This window comes from Microplitis mediator, chromosome 5 (assembly GCF_029852145.1).
Source record: "Microplitis mediator isolate UGA2020A chromosome 5, iyMicMedi2.1, whole genome shotgun sequence".
Taxonomy (NCBI): Eukaryota; Metazoa; Arthropoda; class Insecta; order Hymenoptera; family Braconidae; genus Microplitis; species Microplitis mediator.
The window spans coordinates 3,603,635-3,626,135 of record NC_079973.1 but is presented as its reverse complement, the minus strand read 5'-3'; the positions used below and the strand labels follow the sequence as shown (position 1 = coordinate 3,626,135).

Genomic DNA, 22,501 nt, shown 5'->3' with positions numbered 1-22,501 from the left:
AAGCCTGGAAATTCATATCAAATAGAAATCATCTGCACGTATCGTCATCTACGTGAGCATTAAAATGATCTACTTTATTTGTAAGGGTATGATTTTTTTTCAATCTGATTTAAAATGCAGCAGAGCGCAAGTGCATACTCATCCGCGGGATTATAAACTTAGTGTTGTTTTAAACTCAACACAGTAAACTTGTTTTTCATATTTTACGCTCTTCATATTACGTACAATTTTTATTATTATCATCATTAAGTCCCTAATTAATTAATCTAAGATTAATTACCATTAATTCATTCCTAACTCGCGGTAAAATTAATTAATGCAACAGTGATGGTTAATTATTTAAAAGTGAAGTAATTGATTAATTTAAAAACGGTACGTATGTATATATATTTTAATTACTGTAAATATTTATTTTAAAAGCCGAGTAATTATTTTTTTTTTAATAATGAAAATATCTTTTAAATCTCGAGCTCTATACATTTTAATTAACTATTAAATATTTAAAATAATAATAATAATTGTGTTAATTTTTAATTTTTACTGAAGATATGACAGATATAGTGACAAGTTATGATGGTTAATTATCGCTAACACGTCAGAGGATCACCGCTGGTCGTAATTAATTTGCAAACATGATACGATCTGTCCTTTTTATATTTTTTATATATTTTTACAATTAATTACATTGAAGATAAATATGTTGTCGCACCTACGGTATATATATATGTATAGAAATATGTCTACATTTTATATGAGCGATTTTAAATAAAAAGTTTGTATGAAAAATTAATTGTCATGATAAATAATAAGGAATCAATCGGAGATAAAAGTAATAAACGTAATGATTACAAGAGTGCGAGTCACAAGGTATGGCCATTTTTAGGCGGTGAAGAAATAAACATGAACACAGACAATATAATTTTGCATCACCACCCGATCAATCGATCGATGCCAGTTAAAACTTTTCTCGCGCCTGCGGAAGTTCATAACAAACGGAATCCACCTGATGAGGTCTTGAATTATTTAAAATACTGAGTCAGTGAGATTTGCTTGTGAATTTAAATTTAACTTGTTTGTTTAATTGCAGAATAATGAGAGCTTTCATAGAGCGATCGGGTCTATTTTGGCAGGAGCACAATTGTTTGGAGTACTGCCGGTTTATGGTGTACGTGGTTCGTCTCCTCAGCAGCTTTCGTTTAAAATAATTTCTCCCAAAACGATTTATAGTATCAGTTTGATGATAACACTTATTTTTATGGCGGGAGTTTCAATTATGCATATGATTAAGACTTTGAAAGCTGACACGTTTCAAGTTCATGGTAAGTAATTTTATTTTCATAGTATCGGCATTGAAACTTTGAGCTTCAGTGTCTCTACAGTCAGTCGGGAAAAGGGAATTTCAGTCCAATGCTGCGAAGGAATGTCAGTAAACTTCCTTTCGGAAGATATATAGTATATTACACACCAAGGGAGGAAAGAAGGACATTCCAACCCGCGAGTAATTGCCTACCCGAGGGTAGCAAACTCGCGGATCGGGACTTCTTACTTTCCTTCGTGGTGTGCATACGATTTTTCACCAGATCTGCACCTAAAAGTCTGAATTTTTGCCTGTTTGTGGGAAGAATCGCGCATGTGCGTCCTCTAAACTGAGCAGGAATTTAAACTTCCGGCGCAGGTATGCTGAGAACTCTGACACTAAAACTTTAAGTTCCAACGCAAGTAATCATGAAAAATTTGTGTGTAACTCAGGATGAAAAGATTTTAGACTGTGGTCAGCCAACTTCACCTTGGTCTGAAATTCTATTCTTTCATCCCTTGTCGCACAATGTTCTATTAATAAATAATTCAAATTTTATTTTTTTCAGGCGGAATAGCAGCAGCAACAGCGGGGGCTGTATTTTACGGCAACAGTCTTTTTGGTCTCGGTTTATTTATGTGGCTGTCACCGCGATGGGTCAACCTTCAAAAGCAATGGCGATCTATGGAACTATTACTAGACAAGTAATTGGATGTCTCACTATTTATTTATTAATTTTTATTTTATTTATCTTCATTAAATCAGACCAAGTGGTCACGTAGAATTTATAATGAACAATCGTTGTTTTGTTATTGAGTTTTACAAAGCTCGTACGTGTCTCGCTGATTGTACGAATAATTAATGAGACTTTCCTGTAACGTGTGATAGAACATAACTTTGCAATTTGAATATAATGATAGTTCGTGATATGTTGCAGGTGTAAACAATCCCGACCGCGGCTCCGCTGGAAATTCCGCGTGATAACAATTGTTATCATGTCTCTTGCACTTATTGAACATGTCCTCAGCCTCATTATTAATTTTCCCAACAGCAATGAATTGCCTGTTAATTCAACCAATACTTGGAAAGATTATTTAAGAATTTACACTTTTAAATCTCATGCCTTCATGCTCACCAGTTGTAAGTTAATTGGGTTCATTAAGAGGGATAGCTACTGTGAGGGTCGAAAAAATAGATGATTTTCGGGAATTTTTTTAACTGAGATAATAAAGGGATTTGGGGATCGGGTTTCTTTTGTTTTATAAAGTATACATTGAAGATAATTCTCCTAAATTTTTGTTGAAAAATATCATGTTGTTACAAAGTTATAAGCATTTTTGTGGAGCACCAAAAAAATTTCCCACACCACGGTCTCATCTCTAACTCAAAAACGGATTATCAGAAACAAAAAAAAAACCAAACCGCGTTATAATCTGTATGCATGTGGTTATCGTTCCACGTAGGGGATTTTGAAAATTTGGATTTGAAAAAAAATGGCGACATATTAAAAATTTTTTCGTTTTTTTTCTCATTTTTTTGGATTTAACCAGCCCTAAAAAATCTTAAAAATCAAAATTTTCAAAATCCCCTACGTGCAACTTCAGCTACTGAGTAGACGAATACGGAAAAAAAAGTTGCGAATCGGTTGATATTTATGCAAATTACAGATGCGACCATTTAAAAAAAAGTAGTTTCGAGAAAAACGCGTTCAAAGTTTTTAGTTGATGCACCGGTCAGTTGACGCGCTGTCACAAAAATGACTACAACTTGAAAAATATTCAGAATTTTCATATAAAACTCTAGATACATATTTTTGAATATATAAACATTGATTTAATAAAAAAAAATTTTTTTTTTTTTTGAAATTTCACAGTGGCTCTCCCCTTTAATTAATTAATTAATTAATTTAATAACTAATTATTTATTTATTACAGTAAATTACAATGTCGCACTAGGAATATTTTTATTTACAATAAGTAAAATAGCGACATTCACATGGAATTTTACAGACGTATTTATTATGTTGGTGGCGACGGGTATCGCAGAGAGATACAAAAGTTTAAATAAATGTTTGTTGAAGTCGGCGATGATTAAAAATTTAACAATCGATTGGTGCGAATTTAGAGAGTATTATGCTGCTCTAAGTATTCTAGTTAAACGCGCTGACAGTGATGTGTCGCCAGTTATTTTACTGTCATTCATAAATAATTTGTATTTTATTTGCCTCCAACTTCTGAATGGCCTATCGTAAGATTTTATTTAAATAAAATGATTTTATTAATAAATAAATAAATTTATTTTATTTTTGTAGGCCAGAAGATATGGGAATGGTGAACACTGTGTACTTTTTTTTTTCTTTTGCCTTCTTACTGGCTAGAACAGTTGCTGTGACTTTATTTACAGCGAGAATAAATGACCAAAGTAAACTTGCTTTGCCAGCACTTTACAATTGTCCTGCGTCAAATTATACTATTGAAGTATGACCTAATTCTGGTATTTACTCATATTATTTATTATATCAATGTGTTATTTTTATGGATTTTAGATGCAACGATTACAATTTCAACTAACAACTGACGAAGTTGCCTTCACTGGATTGAAATTTTTTTATATTACAAGAAATTTTATGCTTGCAGTAAGTCATCATTTATTAATATAAAAAATTAATGATACTGAAAATATCAGACGTCTGACAGTTGTAAAAATTTTTAAATAAATTACAAATTAATTACACAAAGAATTTATAAAATTATTTTCTTACAGTATTGAGTTTATTTTTATAAAAATTAAAAAATTGTCGGCTGTCAGTCCGGATTAAAAACTCCGATTGAAACTCTATCGGATTCGATCAGTCAATGGAAATACAATCGGGAATGTTCCAATTAACTGATTGAATTTTAATTGGAAAAAATATATGAGTGTGAATGTAGCAGACATCAGACAAGTTTAAAATTTTAAATGAATAGAGTAAATAATTTAAAAAATAACATTTATAAAGAAGCACTCATTAATTTTTAAATTTTTTAAATGCGCATTTTTTAAAATTTTATTTTATTAAATTTTTATTTACTCTATTCATTAATAATTTTAAATTTGTCTGATGTCTGCTACATTCACACTCATCAAAATATTTATCATTAACCGATTTAAATTTTTTCAATCAGATTCAATCGAAAACTAATACATGGAAAGAAAATTATGAAAATGGTTCCCATAATTCTATAAAAATTTTTGCTATACCAACATAGGAATTATCACCATAAATTATGGGAGCAGTTCCTATAATTATAGAAATGTTTCCCATAATTATAGGAACTATTCCCATAATTATGGGAATGCTATCCATAACATTATAGTAATGGTTCCTATAATTATATGAATGGTTCCTATCATTTATAGGAATTGTTCTTACAATACTATGGGAATCATTCCCATAATATATAGAAATGAACCCTATATCTTATAGAAATTATTCTCATAACATTATAGGAATGGTTCCCATAATGCTATTGGAATAGTTCCTATACCATTATGGGAATAGTTTCAATACTATGATGAAAAAAAATAATTTAAAGAAAAGTGTGGTAATCACTTCTACAGTACACAGAAATATTAAATATAAAAACAAAAATTTAAACATTGAAAAAAATATCGTATTTGGCAAAAACATTAAAATTTTTTTTTTTTTTTTTTTAACAAAATTAGCGTCGAAGAACTTTTATTTGAATCTCTCCATATCATAAGGAAAATTTCTACACTATTTGAAAAAAAAATTTTTATGATATTATGGGAATAGTTCCCATACTATTATGGGAATCGTTCTTATACCATTATGGGAATGGTTTCCCCATTGGTACGGGAACTATTCCCACACTATTATGGGAACTATTCCCATATATTATGGAAACCATCCCTATAATAGTATGGTTACAATTCCTATACCATTATGGGAACTATTCCCTTAATGCATAGCAAAAGTTCCCATAGTTTTCTTTCCATGTAATTTACTTTCCGATTAAAAATTTTAATTGGATTCTATTAGATTTAATCGAAAAATAATATTTTTTTTTTTCGATTATTTTCCATTTTCCAATTGATATTTTTTCAATCAGATTCAATCGGAAAATAAAGCGAATTACTTTCAGTATCATAAAATTAATTTAATTTACTCATAATTTTTTTTTTTTAATTGTTCAGGTAGGCGGCGCGATTATTACTTATGAAGTTGTATTGTTACAATTTAACGTTGCTATAAAAAAATAAAATAATTAAAAATTATAATATTATTTATTTTAATTATAATTAAATAATGTACATAAGGATTTTCAACAGCACAAAATAATAATTAAACTTTTGGTTATCATGCAATAAAATATTTTAATTATATATCATGTATATTTGTCGATTTTATTTTATTTTATTATATTATTTCATCTCCCACGACGCAAGCTCGCTGAAAAAATATAAGTAAAAAACAACCATTTATTTAATGAGTACGACATTGCATGTTTAAATTAATTTATTATTTTATATATATATATATTTATTCTCTGAAGATATGACAGTTGATATGATGTATTAAATTAATGGCTTTTTAAGTGATGTCTCACCTCACGTATTAATTATTTTTCGTTTTGTTTTGCTGGATATAAATTAACCTGATCCAAGAACGATGAATCGGAAAAAAAGTTGTCTTGTTAAAAAATAAAAATAACTTTTAATACATACCGGAAAATATATATCTGTATATTATTCAAAAAATACAACTACTGTAATACCTTTGGAGAGTTGACTAATTGCTTTCCATTCGATACTAAAAAAATATTATTTTAACGAAATAAATTGGCACTTTAGAGTTGGAAAAGAAAGAAAATAAAGTGAAAAGAAGTGGAAATATATTCAGTAGAAATTGCTGAAGAAAGAAGAATTCAGTATATGATTATTTAATTCTTTTATATCGAAGCGAAAGAAGCGATAATAGTCACGTAGAAGTAATGGATGATGATATTGAGATGACAAGATTAGATTTTTTATATATTTGTGTATTGATATGAAGGAACTTGTAGTATAGAGAGAGTTAAGTTACTTTTTGGGTTTTACTTCACCTCGCAAACGTTAGTGAGATTTAAATGGCTCACTTGTTGGACATTATTAAATTGTATTAGAACAAGTTCGTAAGTAACTATTGTCCCTGCGACCTGGAATCATTAAAGTTGTATAGAAAAATTAAAAAAATGATTAGTAATTAAGTGGTAAATGAAAGAAAAATATTTACTGTGAGTACGAAGCTTCTGGTGATGGAAAAAAATTTCATACCCGTAAGACCGATATTGTCTGTCGTTACTTGGGTTAAAAATCTTATTACCTATTGATAAATTTTAATTAGTTTTTTTTGAGGGTATTGTTGAGGGTGATCTTAGACAGTAACTTCCTGAACTGAAATATCAGAATTATGTTTGTGTACTTAATGAATGGGCTTAAAAAATCTGGGATCCGATTCGTTCTAAAGAATTTGACGAGCAAAAAAATTTGCAAAAACACTCACACATGGACGGACGCACGTCCATCTGAACATGGTCAGAAAAAATCCCTACACGGAAAAAAAATAGGCGCTGCAACAGGACGCATTCCTGTGGGAGCAACAGAACAAAATCTTGTTGCAGGAACAGGATTTTTCGTGAAATTAATAAAATAAGGAACAAGTTTCACGTACCAATTTTTTTGTCAGTATAGTAAAATTTCAAAATTTGAAAAAAATTAACTTCGGGAAAAAATTCCACTTTTAAAATTGAAATTTTTTCTAAACTGAATTTTTTTTTTAATTTTGAAATTTTACTATACTGTAAAAAAAAATTAGTACGTGAAACTTGTTCCTTATTTTATCTATTCCACAGGAAAAATCCTGTTGCTGCAACAAGGTTTTGTCCTGTTGCTTCTACAGGACTGCGTTCTGTTGTAGCGCCTAATTTTTTTTTCCGTGTAGAATCTCAAAACATTGAGATCTGATGAAAACTCGATTTTTGAAAATTGGACCGAAACCAATACACTGAAAAAAAAACAGAAGTGAATTCGGAGTTCCGGAGTTTAAAAAAAAATCACTCCGGAAACGGAGTAAATAAGGAGTTTGTTTTTTCAGCGGAGTGATATCGGAGTGATCTGGATTTTATTTAAATCCGCATTTACTTCTATTCAGATTTTTAATATTAAAATAAACTTCTTTTAGAAGTGAATTTCACTCGGAGATCAAATAAATAAATAGTCATCCGCTCTGCTGATTTTTTACAGCGTAACTTCTCTTTTTTTTTTAAATTTTCAATTTTTATAGTGGGAATTTAAAAAACTTAAGCGCCAAATTGAAAAGAAAAGTTTCAGTGATCAAATTTTTTTTTAAAGTGGAAGGAACTGTCTGAGATCGCCCATAAATGTTTCCATAGATAGTAATTGCAAATACTTCTGTTGAATAACTCGATCCATTGACGCCGTATAGAACAGGTGCTGGTAGCAAAGATTCATCATGAACAGATGCTGCTGTCAGTGATACTGCTGTCGTTCTACCAAGAAGAAATCCAAAGGAAAAAGACAAGTAAATTGTTCTCATAACACTAGTCATCCGGCTGTAATTAAATTATTTTAATATTTCAATTTATAAATTTTACCCTCAAACTTTTAGATCATTAGTTTATTTATACTAATTACTCGAATGAATACATCAGTTGAATGCAAATGAAATAAAGATCAGTTCCAAAAGACAGAAGCACAATATCTGCGACATAAGAGTCAACTTGTCTTGTCAAACTTGCAAGATTATTGTAATCAGATCTCGCTTCTGCCCACCACCACTCGGGCATCGTCTGTTTAATTTAAATAAATTTAATTATTTATTCATTTACTCATTTATAGGGCCAGGATTTTTGCGTTAATTTAAAATCAATTAATAATTAGTGGTGTGAAATTTTTTATATTACGGGGAAAATATTGATTTTATTAAAAAATTTTTCAAACAAAAGTTGTAAGAAATTTAATTTTATAAAAAAAAACATCTCTTATAATTTTTCGTAGGAGTAATAACTAAGCCGTAATTTCAAAATTAAGATTTTCATAATTAACAAAATTTTGAATCATTCATTATGGATCTTAATTTTTAAATTATGGTAAAAATATTGATCGTATAAGAAAATCATAAGAGACATTTTCTCTAGAAAATAAAATTTCTTACAACTTTTGTTCGAAATTTTTTTTACTAAGACCGATATTTTCCCCGTAATATCAAAAATTTGAACTACTCATTTCAAAAATAAAGCAAAAATCTTGTTCCTACTTATTTATCTTTTTATTTAATAGTGAATTTACTTTATTCTTAACATTGTTGAGACGTTTGTTAAGAAGATTGAAGTGATAAGTAAGCGCCGTACTCAGAAGAATAAGAAATAAATCCATGAAATTCCATGAAAAAGTACTCAGTACATTCGTACATTGCACGACAATTCCCTTCCATAATGCGTAATTGGTTTTATTAAATACTTGGGGAAATTGGGTCTTGAAGTAAATAGCCGCGACGTCATTGTCGCCCAGAAGACTTGCGCATTCCCGGGCGCTTATATATCCGGAGGCAAGTGACAGAGCGTGTTCGACTATTAGTTAAATGATAAATAGATAAACAAATAAATGAATTTTACTTCTTGTTCGAGAAAGGATAGGAAGACAAAATACTTACAGAATGCAAGAGTTACTATTATTATAGTGACGATTTTAAACCTTCTTACTAGAGAATACTTAGAGGGCTGATTATAACGTATTGTTAGTTCCCCTTCAATTTTTTCCCATGATTTAGCAAATTTCGGCCACTTTCTTGCCAATTTTAAAAACATTAAACTTGTCAAACATGAAGTTACGGAAAATACCAAAGTTGCTGTGAAAATAACATATAGAAAATTATGTGACAAGGGATGAAATGAAACGATTTCAGACCAGGGTGAAATTGGCTGACATCACCCCTCTGGTGGAAATTTTTCGGACTTTTCTCTGAAGAAGTCTTTAGAACTTTAGAACTGAGTTTTTCAGAGAAAATTCCGAAAAATTTCCACCAGGGCCGTCTGAAATATATTTAATTCTGTTACCCACTAGATTTTTCATGATTACTTGCATTAAAATTTAGTTTCAGTGTCAGCAGTCAGTCAGAAACAAGTTAATTTAAGACCGATGATTGGCGTAAGTATAAATTGTCATTTGCGATTTATAATTAAGCAGAAACTATACTATTTATTATTGACGGTAATTGTTATAAAACAATCACAGTCAAAACTGTCATTTATGTAAATAAAATTAATAGTATGAAATTACTATATTAAAAGGGAAAAGGGACCTGAGATAAAAAAAGAGCACATTTATTGATACTCTGCTGAATTTTCGTAAAAAAATGTTGAAAAATAAGCCAGTGGTAGCAGGGAGAGCCACCTTAAAAAAAAAGTCTCCATGTCGTAGGCAGGATAACTCATGACTGCTTCATCTGAAATCAAAAAACCAAAAAGATTTCTTCAGTACATAAGTTTATCTTGGATTTGAACTAAGGATTTTTTTTCTTCAATAACTACTCATTTTTTAATTAAACAAAAGGAGCAATTTTTGGTAAAAATCATAATTTTTTTATTGCACTTTTACCAAAAATTCAAAAATAAATATTTTGTTTATTCCTTCGTTCAAATCCAAGATAAACTTATGTACTAAAGAAATCTTTTTGGTTTTTTGATTTTAAATGAAGCAGTCATGAGTTATCCTGCCTACAGCATGAAGAATTTTTTTTGAGGTGACTCGTCTCTCCCCGCTACCACTGGTTTATTTTTCAATATTTTTTTACAAAAATTTAGTAGAATATTTTTGAAATGATGCTTAATAATGTCACAAATTTTATGAATTTGAATAAAGAAGATACTCTAAAAAAAATTCTAAAAATATCCTCTTTTTTTTGTATGTCCGAACCCTTTTCCCTCTTAACCAAATGACAAGTATCAGAGTTTAAACTGCGAAAGCAGTCAGCGGGCAGAAATATATATTATTGTTTTAACTGGCTGTAGAAACACTGAAACTTTAATTTTCGATGCTGGTATCATAAAAAATATATTAATTAATAATTGATAAATATACATTATCAAATCTTACTTATTTTCGTAGAGTGAAATTTAGTTGAGATAATGCGAATAACACTGGTTACTGTCATAAACGCTGACATTATCAGTGTTAATGCACAATAAAGAATTTTAAAACTTCCCCAAGTGAAGCTTGTAATTGTAAATAAAATAAATAGTTAAGTGATTGTTAAATAAATTAATTAATTATTTATGAGTGACTTACCTGAGGCCAGAAGCGTCAGGTGCATTAATTCCATTGACAGGAAAAAGTGCGAAACATTGCGCAAGAGTTATAACAGGCCTCAAGGCAACATGAAGACTATCTGAATTTCTCATTAGTCCTGACCCTATGTAATTAATACATGAATCATATATGTATGTAGATAATTAACAAATTAATAAATATGTGCCACCTACAGTCACTTCCCATTTAAATAACACGGGAAATTTTTTTTTTTAACTTTGAGTATTTTTAACTCGTGAACAAGTCAATAGATCGAATTGACTAATAGATATTTTTGTAGGAAATTGAACGCTCTACAAAAAAGGTCTCTTATCATTTTTTGATAAATCCATCTGTTCGAAAGTTATTAGAGCTCGAAGTAAAGTTGGAGATCTTTTCAGTTTTCCGGCGAAACCATCAGACTTATCATAAAATGTTATAGAGTCTTTTTTGTTGACAATTTTATTCTCTACAAATTTTTATCACTAAAGTTTTTTCAAATTCCGCATTGTTTTCTAGTTATTTTCATTTCAATGTCGAGCTCTTGAAATCGATCAGAACACTACTTTTTTAAGAGCTTAAAATTAAAATGAAAATAACTAAAAAACAATGCGGAATTTGAAAAAACTTTACTGACACTAATTTGTAGAGAATAAAATTGCCAACAAAAAAAATCCGACAACATTTTATGATAAGTCTAATAGTTTCGCCGGAAAACTGAAAAGATCTCCAACTTTACTTCGAGCTCTAATAACTTTCGAACAGATGGATTTATCAAAAAATGATAAGAGACCTTTTTTGTAGAGCGTTCAATTTCCTACAAAAATATCTATTAGTCAATTCGATCTATTGACTTGTTCACGAGTTAAAAATACTCAAAGTTAAAAAAAAAATATTTCCCGTGTTATTTAAATAGGAAATCGAATTTTTTGATGAGCTAAACCGCTATTGGACTTAAACCCTTTAGCCCAGCGGTATAATTTTTTATTTCCTATATACTACCCGATTTTCTGGTATAGCAGTAAAAAAAAATATAGCCTTAAAATGACACACTAATATTTAGTCATATTTATTAACAGAATTATTAAAACATTAATTTATTTAAAGAAAATCGTCTTTTTTTCCCGCGTAATTTAAATGTAATTCGAATTATAGACAAATTTATTTATCTCCATACTTGGCAATAAAAAAAGAGTTCAAATCATAAAAAGGCACAAATTCAAGTCAACCTTTTCATCGATACCAAATTTACTAACATTAACTACCTCTATCATACAGATATTTCAGACAAAACTTACTTTTAGGCTTCACTTGGTCTTTTTTCAAAATATCCCAAGTATTGAACGCCGGTTCACAAGGCACTGCTCTGAAATATTTATAAAAAAAACCAAAGTATTTTTTACAAGAACTTATACTACTATCTAACAAAGATTTAATATAACATGAAAAATATCATGTTATTTACATCCCTTACAACTGTCCGACAATTATTTACTCAACTGAGTGATTCGTTATTATAGAGTACTATCCAATAGAAGCTGAGTGACAAGACAACGACAATTCAACGATTGTCAATTCAACTGATTGACAAAAGTACACAAGTGGAGTAAAATAAAATAAATTTTATTTAAATCTACATAATTATCATTTTTCCAACTTACTTATGTTTTATTTCACTGGCGATCAGTGACGGCTGAGCAGATTCACCTGCTGGATGTATCATAGCGCAATTACCAGAGACAATAAATCAATTAGTGTGCAAACTTAAAAGTTTTAAACAAACTAATATCCGACGTGTTGCTGCGGTTGATTCTCCCGGACGATTAACGATCCCACCCTTAGTCAATTTGCGAACTTGCATGTCAGTCTAAAGTAAATATTTATGATATTTGTCCAGCAGCAAGTGCTGGGACTGTCGGTACTTGACGTGATATCAACAATAATTTTCTCTTTCGCGTAAGCTGTACTTAGCTGAATTGTAAATGAATTTATTGCCATGTGCGATCTCAATCATTATTTACTGTTATTTAAATTGCTCTGATGCTGATTAACGATAAGATCTAAAATGTAGACTCAATTATTGTAAACATTGCGAGTTATTTAAATAAAATAAATAATTATCGTAACATTAAGTGGATCCTAGTGCATACTGTAGGCTTCGTTGGATAGACGTTCAACACAACAAGTTAATTCCATTAAATGCGGACGTTGAATAGCATCGTCACCAGAGAATCCAATAACTTTGATAGCAGCATTCTCCTGAACGCAAAGTTACCGCAACATGAACGATGGGTAATAGAACAATTGCATTGTCACCAGCATTCTACTTTTTTTACCTTCTATGTGTCCGTGAGAAAAGCTTACGTGATATATGTTATATATTATATTATTATATTCTACATTATATATTATGTATATTTTTATTGATTAATTCCAGTTTGCTTTGTATAAAAAAAAATTTTTTATTAATAGATACATTTAACTACATGTCAGGTATGTCCTTTGTCTATAAAAAATTTGGACGCGCCTTTGAAAGTCACCAGAGTTTTGTTTTTACAACAAATATTTATATTTTAAGAGAGCGAGTTTAATTTACATTAAATAAATTAAATTAAATTTTTAAATGAATTTTTTTATTTGTTAAGGTTTCGTTTTATTTGACTAGAGCTTGTATAAAATTATAGAAAAAAGTACACAGAAAAAAAAATTTATTCGCGCGAAAAATATTTTGCACTTGGAATTCAAGACTAAAATTTTCATGTGAAGTTAGCAGACGATTAAAAATTTTTAGATATTTTTTTCATCAAATCAATTAAAAAAAAAAAATCTAAAAATATGCACATGTAGAAAATTTCAAAAACTCAAAGTGCAATTTTTTTATAATTTATTGTTTTTAAAAAAATCCAAAAATTTTTAATCGTAAAATTTTCACGATACTGAAAATAGCCGACATCTAATAATTTTTGGATTTTTTTAAAAACGTTACATTTAAGAAAAAAAATATTTTCAAAAATTGCACCTATAGTTTTTTAAATTTTCTACATGTGCGTAATTTCAATTTTATTTTTTTTCAAATTTAATTGTTCAAAAAAAAATCCAAACATTTTTAATTGTCTGCTAACTTCAGGATCATAAATTTTCTTAGGACTGGCAAAAAATTTTTTGACGTAAGAATTTTTTTTTTTTAATTTATGGTACAAAAAATTTCTTGGGGTAAATAAAAATTTTTTGCGCGAAAAATAATTTTTTTTTCTGTGTAAATGTTAATTGTTTTTAGAAGCTGTGTTTTATCTTACTCTTGTTACAATAAAATAACGTACTATTTACAGTGAGAGAACTTTTGTCGTTGACGATCGATACGTAAAAATAGTTTTCACTCAATGCGGGTCCTTGATCGTTAATGTCTATAAGTATCATATCGGGTCGTGTGAATTTTCAGTAGTTTTAGTTTGTTATTAACTCGGCAAACTAAAGATATCATATATTAGTATATATGTATGTATTGATAAAATATGACATACATTAAAATTAATGCGGTATAATTTTTAGTTAGTAATTGTGCGATACTGACTGGTAGTGAGTTATAGGCCACAGCTTCGTTTAATATTAATATCAATAAATAATAAGAAAATTATACTAATTGTCAAGGTAAATAAAATAAAATGAGTATCTAGTCTGGCACTAAATTTAAATGGAAAAATTAACGGACTAGTAATTAGTCATTTAAATAATTCCGTAATTAATTACATCCTGTTTAAATTTACACTCAAATAATTTTTATGACTAATTCGTACTCTCATACAAATTAATACGATAAAAAAATATGCGTGTAAACACGAGCCTTGAAAGCCCGAAATAATTATCAGAGGTACAAAATCTGCGATCGATGAGCTACAGTCGAACTCCATTATCTCGGAACTTGCCCTGAATCTTGACCTCTACTACGAGCTACAGTCGAACTCCATTAAGTTCTTGGAGTTTTCGAGTTAACGGATGCCCCTTCTCTCGTAAAAAGTAAATTATGACGCATGCGCTCTTACGACACGAGTGATTCATATATAAATATAGACATAACATGGGTGGGAGACAGCGTAGCTCGCAGTGGGGGTCAATATTCAGGGGAAGTTCCGGGATAATGGAGTTCGACTGTACGCTGCTCCCACCCTATACATTTATATGTATATTTATATATGTATCATTCATGTGACGTCAGCACATGCGTCAGTTTACTTTTTACAGGAGAAGGGGCATCCGTTAACTCAGAAATTTCAAGGGATTCCCGCACCTCCGTAGACAATGTCCGAGTTAATGGAGTTCGATTGTAAAAAAAAAGTTTATTTATTATAAAAATTAAAAAAAAAAATCTTCAACACACGAATCTCATTTTCAGGAAATTCACTCATTCAATTACATTTTTAAAAAATAATTAATCGAATATCACACAAGTTGAATGCCGTTCCACGGCATATAATGTACATATTTATATATAAGTATGTATATATAGATTTGAAAATTTAATAAATCTACAGTAATCAAGAACTGCGTCGGTTCAAGTCTTTGAAGATAAATTATTCTTAGCTGACGATTCATTACAGTCTCAGTGTGTGAGTATGACTCTGGTTGTCGTTGATAACGATGTAATTACATCACCGTTGTCAGAATCGATTTAAATATAAAACTTTTTTTGTTGCTGCTATAAAACTGATCCTTCAGTTTTGTTACAAATATGTACGTAACGTCAAGATGAAATATCTTGGGAAATAATTATCATGAAAATCAAATTTAGTCTTACGTCAACCCATCTGCTGTTGAGAGGTAGACGGGCCACTCTGAGCCATACCACTCGTACCAGCTTCATCTAAAAATAATTCATTATTTTTTTCATACACTCTTTATTGATTTCTTTTTATTCAGCTTTTGATTTTGTTGCTTAATTTTTATACGTAAAGTAAAGTAAAAGCCCCTATACCTGCTCAGTACTATAAGTCGCTCACTTTAAAAGTTTAAGGGGGATAGCCACTGTGAAATTTCAAAAAACAAAATTTTTTTTTTTTATTAAATCAAAGTTTATATATTCAAAAATGTGTATCTAGAGTTTTATATGAAAAATCTGAATATTTTTCAAGTCATAGTCATTTTTGTGACAGCGCGTCAACTGACCGATGCATCGACTAAAAACTTTGAACGCGTTTTTCTCGAAACTACTTTTTTTGAACTGCTCCCATCTGTAATTTGCATAAATATCAACCGATTCGCAACTTTTTTTTCCGTATTCGTCTATTCAGTAGCTAAAGTTGCACGTAGGGAATTTTGAAAATTTTAATTTTTAAGATTTTTTAGGGCTGTTTGAATCCAAAAAAATGAGAAAAAAAACGAAAAAATTTTTAATATGTCGCCATTTTTTGCGGTTTGGTTTTTTTGTTTCTGATAATCCGTTTTTGAGTTAGAGATGAGACCGTGGTGGGGGAAATTTTTTTGGTGCTCCACAAAAATGCTTATAACTTTGTAACAACATGATATTTTTTAATAAAAATTTAGAAGAATTATCTTCAATGTATACTTTATTAAGCAAAATAAACCCGATCCCCAAATTATTTTGGCGTTTTTTTATAATTTTTATAAAAAAAGAATTACAACTAAAAATATTATTATTGATAAATAATTATTTGTCAATCTAAATATATTAAAATATAATGTATCAAATTATTTTATAATAGATTATAAATTTAAATTAAATGACTGTTTTCAAAATCGCGCAAAGCCGGGCATTTTTTACTTTAACGTTCATTCGTTAGATTAAATTTAGGTTACGTCAAATTTTTTAAGAATTGTTATAACTATATCTTATTAAATACATTTTTAAAATTCATGAAATTTTATATTATGAAAGAATAAAGTAGTATAATTTATAAATTATTTGTCCAAGTCAATAAACTTATCATAGTTTAATTGATAATGTCTTTGAGCGACTATAGGGCCATGTGTTGGTTGAGTAATGGTACATCACAACTTTTAGTGAGCGACTATAGATGCACTCAAGGAGCTTATTTAAAAAATTAATAATAATTAATTACCAACATTATTTTTCAAACTGAAATTTTATTCTAATACTCGAAACTTCAAAAAATAACTATAAAAAAAAATATGGTTTTTCATTTTATTTATTAATTTATATTGAGTGATTTAATCTCACTCCAATGAAAAGTGAGCGGGTATGGGGGCTTGTACCTTAAAGTTACTTTGATGAACCATTTAAAGGATTAACTTAAACTGACTTTACAAGATTCATTATTTTAGTTAACTTTGTTTTATTTTTTTTATATTTTAGACTTGATTAAACCTTTATCGAGACTCAATCGATCAACTTTTTATCTCGTTGTTTTGGTGAGATAAATAAAAAGTTTTTTACGAAACTAGGCGACTTATAATTTATGTCATTTCGTGATAATTTAATAATTAATTAATGCTGGATTCTAAGGATCAATATGAGTACGATAAAATAGTATCAGGTCACAAGTGTTATTTTTAAATATATACGTATATATACATATATTTTTTTTTTACGATTATTCGTGGCAAGTATATTCATTTAAATTGTATATTATTAAGTAATACAAAGAGCATAAATGATAAATAAAATAAATATTTGGGTGTACGAGACTGATAAAATAAATATTTAATATTCTTTATAATGTTGGATTATATATGTACATAAATATTTGTATAATTGATGATAGTAAATCTCGTGATAAATGTAAATTAATTATAGAAATTTCACAAGAAACAAAGAATATTTAAATAAAAATCATTTTTTAAGTAAACATTTTAAATTTATCAGTAAAATAAATAAAATATAAGAAATTTTGAAAAAAATAAATGAATTAAATTTATATGTATCTGAAGATCGGAAGGATTTTCGCGGAACGAAAATAAAAAATCTGAAAACCGCCAGCCCTTAAACTTCTCGATATTTTCGAGCTCTTGAGCTCGAAAATACTATTGTTAATACATTTTTGAGCTCTTCAAGTAATGTCGCATCTTCTATCGCGAAAATTCAAGTAATAAACAATTAGAAAAAAAAATAATTAAGTAAATCTGTGGTTTTTAATTTATATCAGCAATTTCTTTTGATATAATGAACCGATTTTAACATTCAAAGTGACATTCGACGCAGTTTTTTCGACTACTAACGTTAAAAAAAACTGTCTTCAGCCGCTTCAAACGCGACCTCAAAAAGCCGAATCGGTTCATTCGTTCAAAAGTTACAGAATATTTACAAGCATACGTCGGCTACCCAATTTTTGAACACAGTAAGGGACAAATTTTTCAAAATTAAATTTTTAGTATTTCTAGTTCCAGTGGAGTCTAGCGGACATGATTCAATACATATTCCAAAAATTTTATTTTTGTCAGTTACTGTGTTTTGAAATTGGGCAGCCGACGTACGTACGTTCACACAAATATACTCGGGCATCTAGAAAATAGAATAGTTTCCTAAGAGCTCAAAACATCAAAATCTGTTGGAAACTCGGTTTTTGAAAATTGGACCGAAACTAATATCTTGGCTTTCTTTTGAAAATTTTCAATTTTCTTAGCGGGAAATTTAAAACCAAAATGAAAAGTAAAAAATCTACTGGATCTAGATCTCCGAAATGTTTTGCACAGGTACCAGTATGTCAGCCAAAAATTGCAGCCACCCCAATTACCCCTAAATCACCTTCAAGCAGTCGAATTACATGAATTTTTTTAATGCGCGAAAAACGTTTCGATCTTCAGGTAAATAAATTTATTCAAAATAAACATAATTTTACTACTCTTGTCACAAATTAATTTAATTAAACGGAATGAACATTGACGCAAAGTACTCAGTAGTACCTGATTTAGTGGTAAGAGACTCAAGACGCGATGGTAAATCAGCAATCCCTGTCTTCGCATGTTGACCCAAGATATCAGGCATCGCATTTCTACGTCCTGTTCTTCCGGTTGAAAGAAATTCCTTGGTACCCTCGCCATTGGAAACACTACCCGGCGTCACGGCGCCTTCAGCATCTCCACCCCCGCCACCGGCTTCGCTCTCAGCATCTGACTCCGCATGCTTCTGCGACAGCATTTTCAACACTGAAACATCATAAGGAATTTTCTTACACTTTTCCAACAATGATATTTAATAATAGAGAATAAAATATAATATAATAGAATAAAACACAACTCAACTTATGAGATACATCGACATCACTCTTTTGTGCTCTCAATAGACACGTGTACTCAAGTCTTTGCACACACGTTCACCGGAATTTATGTGTCATAGACGTTTGTAAAGTTATCGAGCCAGGAATAATTGGTTTTTTTTTTCTTATTCATCATCATCATCATCATCCTCATCATCATCATCATTATTATTATTCTGCTCCATTTAGCATAAAATATTACCATGAATTAACTACTTTAAACAAAATGTCACGATAAGGTAAAAAAATATATGTTCTAATGGAATATCGAACATAAATTCAAAATAAAAAATATGTATTAATAAATCAACGTAACGTGAGAAGAAAATCAATCATCGACAAAACTTTATCTGCTGCGTAAAAAAGCTCGGGATTGATTACTGACAAATCTTATCCTTTTTTTGCGCACAAATAAATTTCGTCTCTTCTTGCCTCACTAATTTTACTACGAGTTATAAAAAAAAATTAATTAAAGTGTTTTTTTTTTTTATCTCTTATAAAATTTGTTTAATAAATCCATTATTTATAAAGTCGTCTCGTATAAATTTATAATAGACATTATGTCACATGAAATTATGTATGATAGACGCATCCAATTACTCCGGGCTCTATACAATTTGTTAGATTACCAAAATTGCATGTTATTTTTGTTACTGCTATTCACGTGCATAAAAAAATAATAAAGTAACTAGAGATGTTAATCTATCTAATGCTAAGAAAATATTTATTGATATATGTATGAGTAGATAAATAAATAAATAATAAAATGTTATGCGAAGAGAGCATTTTAAGTGCGGGTTAATGCGTAAAGGGCAAAAGTACAAGTTTATCACGAGATAATTAAAAAAAGCCTCGATTCGTTTAGTATACTTTTATTTTTGCTGTTCTTTTTCAAATTAAATGGGATACCTTTGGCAGAAGGAACAAGCCATTTTCTTCGGGCGTATTTGTGTTTCTTCTTTCTGGAGTTTATTTTCTTGAGTTTCGGGTTATCGTCACCCTCATGTGACTCTTTTTGCTGCTTCACCTGAGTTTTATTTTTAAAGTTTACAACTAATCTTATTCTCATCACTATCACCATCATATTCATCATCAATATATCGTATGTACAAATATTATTTTACATATTCCGACAATTTAATTTTATCTCTTAACAAAGCCCACATGGGAATCCAGCCTAGATTCTTATGTATCCACATGGCGTTTTTGGATGGGTTCCCATATGGTTTCTTATAGGAATCCATCATAGATTTATATACGCGTATCAATAGACGATAGACATAGGAATTCAGATACTCCGGATTCTGTAGAAATTTACTTGTCCCTATCAAAAAAAATCCATGCGGGATTACATGGGAACCCATAGGAATTATTATAGGAGTGTATGGATTTATATAAGAATCCATATAATAAACCAAGCGTTAGATTCCCATATGGGAAATTCATATAGGAAACTGTACGTATATGGATTCCTATGTAGAAACTTCATATAGGAAACTGGGTACCTGAATCTGTGTGGAAAATTTATTTAGGAATCTGGGTTTCTATATAAGTAATTTCTATAGAAACTATGGGTACCTGGATTCATGTACCTGAAGATCGGAACGTTTTTTGCGCAACGAAAAAAAAACAAAAATTGGAAAGTAAAAAATCTACTGGATAACTAGATTTTTGAAATGTTCGCATATAGATGTTGGTAAGTCAGCCAAAAATTTTAGGCCACCCCGACTACTAGACTACCCCTTAAGTAGTCGAATTACATGAATTTTTTTCATTTTCGTTGCCTGAAAAACGTTCCGATCTTCAGGTACATCTGGATTCCCATATAAGAACTTGGATATATGGATTTTTTTTTTGTGGGAAATTCATATGAAATCTGGATTTCTATAGAATCTGAGGTATCTGGATTTTTACATCTATCGTCTATTGATACGCGTATATAAACAAGAAGAATTGATTAACATTCCTATAGGAAATGATACGGGAATTCATCCGAAAACGTCATGTGGGTACATAGGAATCTAGGCTGTATTCCCATATGAATTTTTTCAACAGGACATTTAATAACAGACTCCTATATAAATTTCCCACAAAGAAATCGATGTATCCAAGTTCCTACATGGGAATCCAGGCACTCATGGTTTCCTACATGGATTCTTATATAAATCCATATACTTTTACATAAATTCCTATGGATTCTTACATAAATCCATACTTTTCTATACAGATTCCTAAGGGTTCCGAAGAAATCCCATGGATTTTTTCGATAGAGATATTATTTAATTTACGTGGTAAATTTCAACCCTTTGATCACGTTCCACACTCGTACTATTTTTAGAGGGTCAGGTGGTTCATCATAAGCCCTCTTAGTTTTATCAGCCCGTCGTATCATTAATCCTACATTCTACATTTTTTTTTTTTTTTATCTAAATAATAAATTTGAAACAAATATAAATATACATTCAAATATTTTTAGCACAAACTGACAGCTCATCTGAACTGTCATGCTTTTGACAGCTGACTTCAAATTTTCCAATACAATGAAAAAAAAAAAATAATAATAACAATGACATTAAATAAATAAATTAATAAATAAAGTCATATATGTAAAGTATATAAACAGTGAAAATAGGCATAGACGCGGGAAGACTAGATATAAAAACAAAATATGAATCATCATCGTTTATATTATTGTAACACGCGACTTTACGTAATATACATAAGTATTTTATGATAACTATAATACTTATATATAAGTACACATAAAACTATGTACATATTTAAACAATAGTGATAAAATACTGCGGGATACGAAATAACGCATGGCAGTAACTATTAAGTAAAAAAAAAACTACTTACCATTGATAATATTCTCTTATCTCGTGCCGTCTAAAAACCAGTAGCTGTAGACTTTATATTAAATAATAAATATTATTTTATAAGCACGTAGATTAGACACCGTCTCCTTTATAAATACATATATTTTTTAGTTACTACTATTATTATTTATTTAAGATAAATTGTTTATTACCAAGAGGAAGGTAACAACTCGAGCGCGCGTCAACGTCTGAACGAATCGATGGTTCTCGCGTCGAACTCCTTCAGCTGACGACTAAATTATTACATAAAAATTTTTTTTATCATCTATTTTAGGAACAGTAACTCAGAGTTTATTAATTTTATAGTTAATTTTGTTAATAATTACTGTTACTTATTAATTATTGGGCTGAATAAAACCACAAGGTCAACGTTTTTCAGAGAATCAACGACCGTATCGATAATTATAATTATCATATTTGTCAGCTGCTTGTCATTGTATTGTCACATATATACTGTCTATGTGTAGGATATGTTTGTAATAAAATTTCGCGCCAGATGACAGCACATGTGCCTTTAATTTTTATGTTTGAAAATGATTTTAGAATTTTTTTTAGGAGAAATTGTTTGATGTGATTATGGTTGTAATTAAATTTGTTGTTTTATACCCGGGTAATTTAAACCGGATAAGAAATTTGAGTGATAAGAAAAAATATTTTGCCGGTTGTTTGACACGATTTCGAACGGAGATAAACGAAAGTTATTTTACAAATCCGAGGAATTACGAAAATCCACGAAGGATTCGCGCATG

The 22,501-nt window shown here is 29.7% G+C and overlaps 3 protein-coding genes across 12 annotated transcripts; 1 reads left to right on the top strand and 2 right to left on the bottom strand.

The window, feature by feature from the left end:
* The first annotated feature begins 4 nt into the window (after nucleotides 1-4).
* Nucleotides 5-5,677, top strand: LOC130668818 (gustatory receptor for sugar taste 64a-like). Its single transcript, XM_057471290.1, has 9 exons — nucleotides 5-372; nucleotides 547-1,011; nucleotides 1,088-1,319; nucleotides 1,866-2,001; nucleotides 2,235-2,437; nucleotides 3,232-3,544; nucleotides 3,609-3,774; nucleotides 3,843-3,932; nucleotides 5,495-5,677. Exons 2-9 carry the CDS (start codon nucleotides 796-798, stop codon nucleotides 5,558-5,560), a joined length of 1,422 nt encoding a protein of 473 aa, XP_057327273.1. The 5' UTR covers nucleotides 5-372; nucleotides 547-795; the 3' UTR covers nucleotides 5,561-5,677.
* On the bottom strand, nucleotides 5,614-13,523 carry LOC130668820 (gustatory receptor for sugar taste 64e-like). Of its 6 annotated transcripts, none has more exons than XR_008990076.1 (13): nucleotides 12,307-13,523; nucleotides 11,944-12,011; nucleotides 10,646-10,769; nucleotides 10,454-10,572; nucleotides 9,012-9,206; nucleotides 8,648-8,928; nucleotides 7,994-8,148; nucleotides 7,749-7,911; nucleotides 6,573-6,662; nucleotides 6,403-6,495; nucleotides 6,076-6,110; nucleotides 5,908-5,990; nucleotides 5,614-5,750 (listed from the first exon to the last, which is right to left on the bottom strand). XR_008990076.1 is itself a non-coding variant. In XM_057471295.1 (12 exons), exons 1-11 carry the CDS (start codon nucleotides 12,366-12,368, stop codon nucleotides 6,090-6,092), a joined length of 1,371 nt encoding a protein of 456 aa, XP_057327278.1. In that variant the 5' UTR covers nucleotides 12,369-13,523; the 3' UTR covers nucleotides 5,625-5,990; nucleotides 6,076-6,089. The 6 variants fall into 6 exon arrangements, 3 of the variants coding, with proteins under 3 accessions (XP_057327278.1, XP_057327277.1, XP_057327279.1); XR_008990077.1 differs by having other exon boundaries at nucleotides 5,908-5,955; XR_008990075.1 differs by having other exon boundaries at nucleotides 5,908-6,110.
* A 152-nt stretch (nucleotides 13,524-13,675) lies between these two features.
* Nucleotides 13,676-22,221, bottom strand: LOC130668149 (uncharacterized). Of its 5 annotated transcripts, none has more exons than XM_057470274.1 (6): nucleotides 22,079-22,221; nucleotides 21,905-21,985; nucleotides 21,733-21,838; nucleotides 19,783-19,900; nucleotides 18,521-18,763; nucleotides 13,676-15,503 (listed from the first exon to the last, which is right to left on the bottom strand). In XM_057470274.1, the coding sequence occupies exons 3-6, from the start codon at nucleotides 21,733-21,735 to the stop codon at nucleotides 15,439-15,441; spliced, it is 429 nt and encodes a 142-aa protein (XP_057326257.1). In that variant the 5' UTR covers nucleotides 21,736-21,838; nucleotides 21,905-21,985; nucleotides 22,079-22,221; the 3' UTR covers nucleotides 13,676-15,438. The 5 variants fall into 5 exon arrangements, with proteins under 5 accessions (XP_057326257.1, XP_057326258.1, XP_057326254.1 ...); XM_057470275.1 differs by having other exon boundaries at nucleotides 22,085-22,102; XM_057470271.1 differs by having other exon boundaries at nucleotides 21,733-21,985.
* Nucleotides 22,222-22,501: the final 280 nt, after the last annotated feature.

Excerpts from the sequence above, each read along its gene's own strand:
- LOC130668818 (XM_057471290.1), top strand. The coding sequence starts at position 796 with ATGATAAATAATAAGGAATCAATCGGAGATAAAAGTAATAAACGTAAT. Across the intron at positions 2,002-2,234 it reads ATGGAACTATTACTAGACAA|GTGTAAACAATCCCGACCGC; the intron begins GTAATTGGATGT and ends GATATGTTGCAG. Across the intron at positions 3,775-3,842 it reads CGTCAAATTATACTATTGAA|ATGCAACGATTACAATTTCA; the intron begins GTATGACCTAAT and ends TATGGATTTTAG.
- LOC130668820 (XM_057471294.1), bottom strand. The coding sequence starts at position 12,368 with ATGATACATCCAGCAGGTGAATCTGCTCAGCCGTCACTGATCGCCAGT. Across the intron at positions 9,207-10,453 it reads ATTTCACTCTACGAAAATAA|CAACTTTGGTATTTTCCGTA; the intron begins GTAAGATTTGAT and ends TTATTTTCACAG. Across the intron at positions 8,149-8,647 it reads TCAACAATGTTAAGAATAAA|ACGATGCCCGAGTGGTGGTG; the intron begins GTAAATTCACTA and ends TAAATTAAACAG.
- LOC130668149 (XM_057470271.1), bottom strand. Across the intron at positions 18,764-19,782 it reads GCTTGTTCCTTCTGCCAAAG|TGTTGAAAATGCTGTCGCAG; the intron begins GTATCCCATTTA and ends ATGATGTTTCAG. Across the intron at positions 15,504-18,520 it reads GTCTCTTACCACTAAATCAG|ATGAAGCTGGTACGAGTGGT; the intron begins GTACTACTGAGT and ends AATTATTTTTAG.